Source organism: Ursus arctos, unplaced genomic scaffold, assembly GCF_023065955.2.
Source record: "Ursus arctos isolate Adak ecotype North America unplaced genomic scaffold, UrsArc2.0 scaffold_16, whole genome shotgun sequence".
NCBI lineage: Eukaryota > Metazoa > Chordata > Mammalia > Carnivora > Ursidae > Ursus > Ursus arctos.
This window is the reverse complement of record NW_026622830.1, coordinates 16,271,442-16,280,590: the sequence shown is the minus strand read 5'-3', so window position 1 is coordinate 16,280,590 and position 9,149 is coordinate 16,271,442. Positions and strand designations below refer to the sequence as shown.

The 9,149-nt window shown below is 42.3% G+C and overlaps 1 protein-coding gene across 4 annotated transcripts in view; it reads left to right on the top strand.

Annotated features, from left to right (window-relative positions):
* Positions 1 to 1,409: 1,409 nt before the first annotated feature.
* IFT52 (intraflagellar transport 52) overlaps positions 1,410 to 9,149 on the top strand; it is a 34,817-nt gene continuing 27,077 nt past the window's right edge. For 2 of the 4 annotated variants that reach the window (XM_057312518.1, XM_026503527.4), the window contains exons 1-4: positions 1,410 to 1,581; positions 4,179 to 4,303; positions 4,970 to 5,057; positions 8,683 to 8,812. In XM_057312518.1, the coding sequence (XP_057168501.1) occupies positions 1,561 to 1,581; positions 4,179 to 4,303; positions 4,970 to 5,057; positions 8,683 to 8,812 (364 nt within the window). In that variant the 5' untranslated portion in view covers positions 1,410 to 1,560. Of the gene's footprint in view, positions 1,582 to 1,870; positions 2,087 to 4,178; positions 4,304 to 4,969; positions 5,058 to 8,682; positions 8,813 to 9,149 lie in introns of all 4 variants that reach the window. The other 2 variants (XM_057312517.1, XM_026503526.4) reach the window with 2 other exon arrangements.

Genomic DNA, 9,149 nt, shown 5'->3' with positions numbered 1-9,149 from the left:
CATTATCTACAATCCTCACCATAAACCAGCATTTAGAAATTATTAACCTCACTTTACAGATAAGAAACATTCATTCGGAGAGGTTAAGCAACTAGCCCAAGGTCACCCAGCTGGTACAAGGCACAGCTGGCAACTGAACTTGATGGCTGCTGATTTTAAAACTGGCCTTCTCCTGCAGGCTCCAGCAGTGGGAGAACTGCTCTGCGCAGGTCCTGCGCAGGTCCTCCTTTGGTTTTCTAGCAAACACTGACGGTACATCAGGCAGAAGGAACTCCAGACCTGTCCAAACCCTCAAGTGGCCCTCTCCAATGGGAATACATCACTTTCATCTTTATTAATTTTGCACCAAAATACAGCATCCCCATGAAGAGAACTCCCATCCTCTTCATTTTTTAGCTCTGCAGTGACAGTTGTGTAAAGGCAACAAGAGTTGTGTGTTTCAAGCTCCTAAAACTGCTACTACTCTGTACCTATTGGAGATTGTAACAAACATTTCCGGATGTTTGTTTCCAAACTGCCAGATGTCTCAGCTCTTGGTTTGGACCGGCGAGGAAGTGGCATTGCAGTCCACACTCTCAGGGTAGGCAAGGGTCGCTCCCCTGGAGCGAAAGGTGGCCTGTTTGTGGTTACCTGCGCCTGGCTTTTCATTTTGATGGGAATGGCAGGACAACCTCTAAGTGGCTTTGGCTCTTTGGCATAGCAGTTCCTTCTCCAGCCCTTGCCTTAATGAGTATCAATCATATCTCTGTTCATCCGGGGCGCCTTTCAGACCAGCTCCGGGCCCTCACAGCCCCCTTAATAATACAGTTTACATTTTCACTGTTTTGTAGGGTCCGGTCAAGGTCTAACTCCTGGTCTGGGGAGGCCCAGAGGGCGGGTTCACACCCATATCCCGTGCCTGGCACGGTGGCGCTCAGAGATGCAGAGCTAATTAACGAAGACCCAACTATCTCGAGTGACCATTGGCACCACTAAACCTGCCCACCCTCCCCCGGAAAGTCTTTCCTGGGCCCCCAAGGCCCCGAATCCCCTCCACACCGGGCACGAAGCCGCTAAATTGCGCTCTGGATCCCTCCACCCCGACGTAGGGTCGAAGCCGCAGAGCTCCACCCGGGTTCACCCCTCCTCTCCGCACCTGCGCCCTTAGGGCCGAGGCTGGGGCATCCCCCCCGCCCCCCCCCCCCCCCGGCGGAAGCCTTCGCTCTTCTCCCTCGCGGCGGAGCGAAGTTTGGGCCCTAGGGTCCTACCATTTTTACCAGTCTCTAATAATACTTGATATTAAAGGACGAAACAAGATGGGCTTGTCTTTGTCATGAAGTTAATTCACGTTCTGTTTCGGTCTACCCCTCATCCCACATAATGGTACAGTCCCATATTAGCCCCGCCCCCCGACCTCCTCTCCGTGTCGCTCCGGAATGGCTCCTTCGTTCTGTCGTCATCACGTTGCTCCGGGGTACGTCCACGCCCCAGGAACGCCTGCCCGGCGCACCGCCTCTCCAGCGCCGTTGCTAAGAGGCCTTGGATACCTGGCCGCGGGATGCCGGGCGGTGTCAGGTGAAGATGGTGGTCACTGGGCCTCAGGTAAGAAGGGCTCCGACTGGGATGAGCCGGTCGAGCCGTTGGGGCGGCCTGGGAGCTGGCGAGGGCCTCGCCGGCCTGTTCCTGAGGCCTCTGGGCCAGTCTTGTGGAAAATCGAGATTCGTTGGGATATAGTAAACTGGGGCCGCGGATATAGGCCTGGATCCCGAACCTCGCCCTGGGTTCGAATCCCCGTCGCCTGCGACCTGGCGGGTTTTTAGTCGTCTTGCTGAGTATGAAAGAGCATTGGTCGAGGAATCGTTAACATCTTAGTCTCAAACCCTTTTCCTAGGAATCGTGTTCTTAGGAATGTGTCCTACAGCAAAAATAATGGCAAGAGTAGAAGTATGTAAATTCCAGTTTGTTTGTGACGGCAAAATCGTTGAAAAGATGCCCATGAAGGCGGTGGTTGAGTTCATTATGGCATAACCACGCAAGAGAGCGTACAACCACTAACCTGACCATGAAGACTTCTTTCAGGAAACTGGGAAAAGCTGGATACAATATTGTATGTACGCATTGGGAAGACAAGCGTATACACGGACGGTTGGAACGTGAAAAGACCCTGGTGCTGTAATCATGAGCTCCTTTTTTTTTTTTTTTTTTAAAGATGACAAAATGATTTTAGGGGCGCTTGGGTGGCGCAGTCGTTAAGCGTCCGCCTTGTTAAGCGTCTGCCTTCGGCTCAGGGCGTGATCCCAGCGTTCTGGGATCAAGCCCCACGTCTGGCTCCTCCGCTAGGAGCCTGCTTCTTCCTCTCCCACTCCCCCTGCTTGTGTTCTCTCTCTCTCTGTTAAATAAATAAATAAATAAATAAATAAATAAATAAATAAATCTTAAAAAAAAAAAGATTTTAAAGTTCAATTGGAATAAAAAAATATGTGAGACTAGGCAGGAAAATTCTAAAAAGTAAGGATAATAAGGAGGATTAGCTCTGCAGCACCACCAGATAGTATAACATATTATAAAGTTGTAGTAATTAAAATGGTATGGAACTGAGCAGGAACTTAGATGCAGATAGAATGTAATGGAATTCAGAATAGATCCAAATACAGATACTTATGGGGATATATTATGTAGTCAAGGTGGTATTTCAAATCATCATTGAAAAGGTGGTTTGGGGACACCTGGGTGGCTCAGTTGGTTAAGTGTCTGCCTTCGGCTCAGGTCACGATCCTGGGACCCTGGGATCAAGCCCTGCATAGAGGCTCCCTGCTCCTGGGGAGCCTGCTTCTCCCTTTCCCTTTGCCTGCCAGTCCCCCTCTTGTGCGCTTTCATGCTCTCTCTCTCTCATTAAATAAATAAATAAAATCTTAGAACAAAAGAAAAGAAAAGGTAGTTTGGTGTCAGGCAGCTTTCTAGTAATTAAAAAAAGAACAATAATGAAGCTCATTTTGATCACCAAAATAAGTTCCAAATAGGCCAAAATTTATATCTTAAAAACTGACATAACAAAGTACTAGAAGAAAGCATTCTTTTCAATTGGTGTATGTATTTGTAACCTTAGCACAGCAAAACTCTTGTAAATATGTCCTGCAATCCAGAAGTCAGAAAGGAAAAGATTAATACTTTTGACTCTGTAAAATTTAAAACCTTCTGTATGTCCTGCAAAATTCCAAACCAAACCAAAAAAAAGTACTAGAAGCTAAGTCTAAAGACAAGTACATTTATGAAAGTATTTAATGATCAGTTAGAAAAATATTAAACCCAATAGAAAAATGAACAGAGTACATGAACAAGAAAATCAGAAGAAATATGAGTGGCCAATATGCACAGTGAAAGATGGCCATCTTACCAATTTCAAAGTGAAAATTAAAACAATGAGGGCTTTTTTAAAAATTATTTTTGCCTATTTTATTAGCAAAGATGAACAAGATTAGAAATAGGATTACATAGAAACAAATGCATTAGTGTTAATGGAATTAAAAAATACAATTTTGGAGGGCAATTTGGAAATTATTTAGCCATTCAGCAGGTAGGAATTTATTCTACAAATATGAAAAGTGCAGAAAAATATCATGTTTAAGGATGATGTTTGTAGCATTGTTTTACTAGCAAAAATTTTGAAAAAAAATATGTTCACCTGTATGACTGGTTAAATTATGGTACATCCATAAATGCAATATTGTGCAGCAGTTTTAAAAAAATGTGGTAGATCCATGTGTACTGACATGGAAAGATACAAAGTTAGGTGAAAAAAGTGTGTTGGATCCTATATCATAAAAAAATTGTAAGGTAACGTGTATAAAAAGAATCTAGAAGACTATGCCCCACACTTAACGGTAGTTAGCAGTGAGAAATCAAGTGGGAAACATAGTCTAAGGGCATAAAGGTAGGGTGATGGCAGGGCAGGGTCGTGAGAATAAGCTGGTAGGATGGCCAGGGCAAGAAACAGGAGGCAAAAGCCAGAGTTGGCCTTAACGTTTCTGTAGCTGTGATTATGCATTTTCATTCTCAACCTTCGAGAGTCATAGGGATTTCATAGCTAGGTTGCAGCTGTATGCCCTTTCTTGATAAATTAGAAGACTGTTTATTCCATTAGGATTTTTGGAATATTGTTTATTGTTTCTCTTTTTCTGATCCCTTCTTTTTTCCATAAGGTAACCATGGAGAAAGAGCTCCGGAGCACCATTCTTTTCAATGCATACAAAAAAGAAGTATTTACCACCAACAATGGCTATAAATCCATGCAGAAAAGACTTCGGAGTAATTGGAAGATTCAGAGGTGACCATATATATTGTTTTCCTTTCTAAGTGATAATAATAGCCTGCTGGTAATAATTGGAAAGTCTTTATTTTCTTATGTAAGAAGTTGTTTAGATAGGAGGAGTTCAATATAAAGATTGTTCAGAAGTAATTAAAAGATTATAAAAAACATCTCTTTTGAAAATTGACAATTAGCATATTGTCTCCCAAATTACAAATCAAAAAATTATTCGAATTATACAGATACAATTTTTTAAGAGGTTAGAGTCTTTCTCCATATTTTAACTTGGGTCAGTACTTCAGTTTAGGGAAAGGATAGATGAGAATTATCTCTTTGTGTGTGTGTGTGTGTGTGTGTGTGTGTGTAAATGGTTTTTCTTAATGGGTAAGGATATGTAATCATATCAGCTAATGGCAGAGCTGATTGAATTAGTAGTTGGAGGACTTTCATCTTGCATGGTTTAATTTGGACATCTTGGCCAATAGGAAGTATTTGAGCAGAGGCTGATCTGGGACAAGCCTATAGAGAGGATTTTTACTCTGGGAGAGAGGCTGTACCAGGTACCTCTAAATCCCTTCATCTCTGGGCCTCTCTGGCCTTTGGGTTCCATATAGTCTAGAGGCTAAAATAATTCCTAAATTGGCTTAAATTATGGATCTAACACTTTAAAAATCATATTTCTAGCTTAAAAGATGAAATCACATCTGAGAAGCTAATTGGGGTGAAACTGTGGATTACAGCTGGGCCAAGGGAAAAATTTACTGCAGCTGAGGTAAGAAATATCCAAAAAGAAGAAATACAGTAAGAAGGTTAGGTGCGTGGGCTCTGAAATTCTGGTTTTAATCCCTCTTCACCGTACACTGTATTGCCTTAAGGTATTCACTTTCCTGTCTTTCTTCATCATGGAGTTGTTAATGATCATTAACTGAGATACTGCATGTCAAGTACCAGACACATAGTTGAGGCTAATTAAGTACCAGCCATACCTGTTCGCCATATTTTTGCTTTGAAAATAGGAAAATTCCTTTTAACGTGAAGCTGTTTTAATTCTATTTCATAGAATAGACAAAGAATGATAAATGTAGAACCCAGAACACAAGTATTGGCAAAGATGTAGAGAAACTGGAACTTAGGTGCACTGTTGGTGGAAAGGTAAAATATGTGTCTGCAGCCATTATGTAAAATAGAATGGCAGTTCCCCAAAAAATTTTAAATAGAATTATCACATGATCCAGCAATCCCACTTCTAGATATATATCCAAAAGAATTGAAAGCAGAATCTCAAAGAGGTATTTGTACATTCACGTTTATAGCAGCATTATTCACAATAGCCAAAAGGTAGGAGCAACCCAAGTCTACCAATGGATGAATGGTAAACAAAATGTGGTATATACATCCAATAAATTATTATTCAGCCTTAAAAAGGTAGGCAGTTCTGATACATGCTACAATATGGGTGAATATTGAGGACGTTATGGTAAATGAAAGAAGCCAATTACAAAAAGACCAGTACTGTGTGATTCCGTTTATACGACGTGACTAGAGTAGTCAAATTCATATAAAGTTAGAATCGTGGTTGCCAGGGGCTAGGGTGAGGAAGGAAATGAGGAGTTGTTTAATAGGTATTGAGCGTCAGTTTTGCAAGACGAAAAGAGTTCTGGAGATGGATGGTGGTGATCCATTGCACAATTATGTGAATGTACTTAATTACTGACCTGCGCACTTAGAAATCGTTAAGATGGTAAATGTTACGTGTACTTTGCCACAACTAAACAGAAACCCCAGAACACAACAAGAGCTTTTCTCATAGAGACCTACAAGTGCTGTGGTGCTCAGGGAGGGTTGTGGGGAGTAGGGAAGTTGAGGCAGGGTGGGACCGATGTGGTCCTTAGACTGGGGGGATTCCACAGTCTTTTGCTCTGACTCTGGGTGGGGACACAGCAGGGAGGTCTACAGGGAAGCATTTCTATTGTTTTTTTGTTGTTGTTGACCTGACTGCAAGGCCACCTTCTCAGCTGAGAAGGGCATCAAGAGAGACATAACTGATCAGGTTAATTGAGAGAAGAGGCAGGAATTCCTGTTAGGAACATGGAGTTGGCCAGCTGCCCCCACCCACTGAGACCCTGAGGGAAATGTACACACAGTGGGCAGTGACCTGTGAAGGAATACTATATTCCTGGTTGGGTTTTAGCCTCACACTCCAATAATTTCTCCTCTGCTACCACCCTTCTCCACCTAGTGAAGACAAAGAGAGAGGTGACCAGGTCTTTGCTGAGGAAACAAGCAACCTCAGAAAAGCCAGGGCATCTGGAAAGAGAGTCAGAGACCAGTGCCTGGTCCTTTTCCCAAGAGGGAACAGGCACTAGGTCAAACCTTACTTCAGGCTCTTAGGGATGGAAGGCAGTGGCATCCAAAAGATAGAATCCCTTGAGAGGCATATTTAGCCTAATAAAATGTTCTCCCACCAGACCATGCCCGTCCAGCATGCCCTCTCTTTAGAGGTGGAGTGAGGTGGGAAGGAAAGGCAGAAAAACTTTTAACTTCTTTCTAAGGACCAACATCCCTCTGTGTTTTTATTCTTCTGCTAAGCTGATCCAAATGGTCAGTAGAGGTGTTCCTCCAGGCAGAGATCACTGCCTTCCTAGACACTGCTGCCGGCCTCCTAGAACCAGTAAAGGGGCCAGTTCATTCCTCATAGACTAGATGATCCCTCTTTGATGTTGTCCTCCAGAAACCTCTATGACAGGACATCATATGTTTGATACTAGATGTGAGAATCAAGCTGGAAACTAGACTGAATTTAGTTTTTCTTTGTTCCCACCTCAGCTCCATTGGCTTACACATTTGCTTGGTGATGGTATTCACTTACCGCCAGTTGGCCCAGACCATGCTTCCCAACCCTGTCAGATCAATATCTATCTATATTATTTTTTTAAGATTTTATTTATTTATTTTATTTTAGAGAGAGAGGTAGAGTGCAAGTGGAGGGAGGGACTAAGGGAGAGGGAGAGAATCTCAAGCCGACCCCATGCTGAGCACAGAGCCGGAAGCCCAATGTGGGGCTTGATCCCACGACCACAAGATCATGACCTGAGACAAAACCAAGAGTCAGATGCCTAATCGACTGTGCCATCCAGCACCCCTATCTATATTATAAATGAACCTTTATTCTGAATCGAGAAGCCTAGATATTATAACCCACTATCATTAAAAAATTAAGTGTCTTAACTGTAATGTAAAGAAGTTAAAGGAAGATGACTTATAAAAGAATATGTGTAAAAGTATAAAAGAATATGTGTGCTTCAAATTGTCAGTGTTTGGGCATATCGGCACTAGAAGAATACGTGTATTTCACTTTGCTAATGCTTGAGCCCTTCTTTATAATTGACATTTTGAAACAAAGGCTAAAAATAGGTATGTAGGATCCCCATGAATGGGACAGTCTCGTACAGAGTCCAGGATCCGTGAAGATCTCATTTGGGAGCTAGCCCCTTTGGTGATGTTAATTGTTGCACTATGTTTTCTATATTTAGGGGACTGGAGGAGAGAAGGAAGTCTAGGGAGTGTGCAAGAGCAAGAGCTTTGCTGTGGCAGAGCTGGGCGAAGCCAGTGGTTTCCAAAGTGGGATGTATATGGTAAATCACTGAGGTGCCGGAAGGAAACTCTATTTGTCGTATCTTTATTATCCTTCAAAATTTCCCTTTTTGGGAGGATGTTTTATAATTATATAAACACATGTACTTTATACACATATCAGAGTACGTGTTCACATTATTTTCTTATGGGGTGCTTGAGGAAAATTGAGAGACTATTGGTCTAGACCACTCACCCCAGGTTTTCTCAAGCTGGGTCAGCAAGACCAGTCCTAGTTTTTTCTTCCCTCTTCAGCTTTGGGAAAGCAAGAGAGAGCTTCCCAAGAGATAAGCAGATAACATGTATTTCTCACTGTGGCTTGATCAGTCAGTGACTGGAACAGAATTCCTCCCTCGGGGTGGTATGCAGTGCCTTCATCCTGATGTCTGTGGCTGGCAGTGAGGGGAAGGTTTGGTCTGGAGCAATCGTTTTCAACCAGTGCTGATGTTGTCTCCACTAGGTTGAGACCGGGGCTGCTGCTCAATGGCCTGTGAGTTTCCTTTAGCTAATGGTTTCCACTTTTGGTTTGCTTTCCAGATAGTCAGTGTGGAAAATGTTAATTCAGTTTGAGTATTTTGAAACTTTATGCTTAAAGACAAGCTTGGAAATCCTATGAAGAGAGTACCTTTTATATTATCTTATATACATTTATATTTAAGTGCCTTATAGATTTGTTTATTTTTCAGGTAGTTAAGATCTTATTCATAGTACTTTAGACAAAAGTCTTTCGGGTATATTCATATATGCTTTTTTCCTTTGTGTAGTTTGAAGTCCTGAAGAAATACCTTGATGGTGGTGGTGATATCCTTGTGATGCTAGGAGAGGGTGGGGAATCCAGATTTGACACGAATATTAACTTTCTTCTAGAAGAATATGGAATCATGGTTAATAATGGTAATTATTATTATTGTTATTTTAGTAGAAGCAGTTGTTTCCTATTTATTATTCATATTGTAGCCCTCTGGACCTAATAGTATAGTGGAAAGAGCCCTGGGCTGAGGGTGTGTGGTCCAGCATTCTGATCTCAGTGGCAGTCTGAGACTTCTGGGGCTAGGCTTCTTCCGTGTATAAAATGGGAGGAATCGGAACAGAGTTCCAGGGTTCCCTACAGGTCAAAGTTTATATGTGTCTATAATATCAAACCTATTTCTTTTTTTTTTTTTTAAGATTTTATTTATTTGACAGAGAGAGACAGCCAGTGAGAGAGGGAACACAAGCAGGGAGAGTGAGA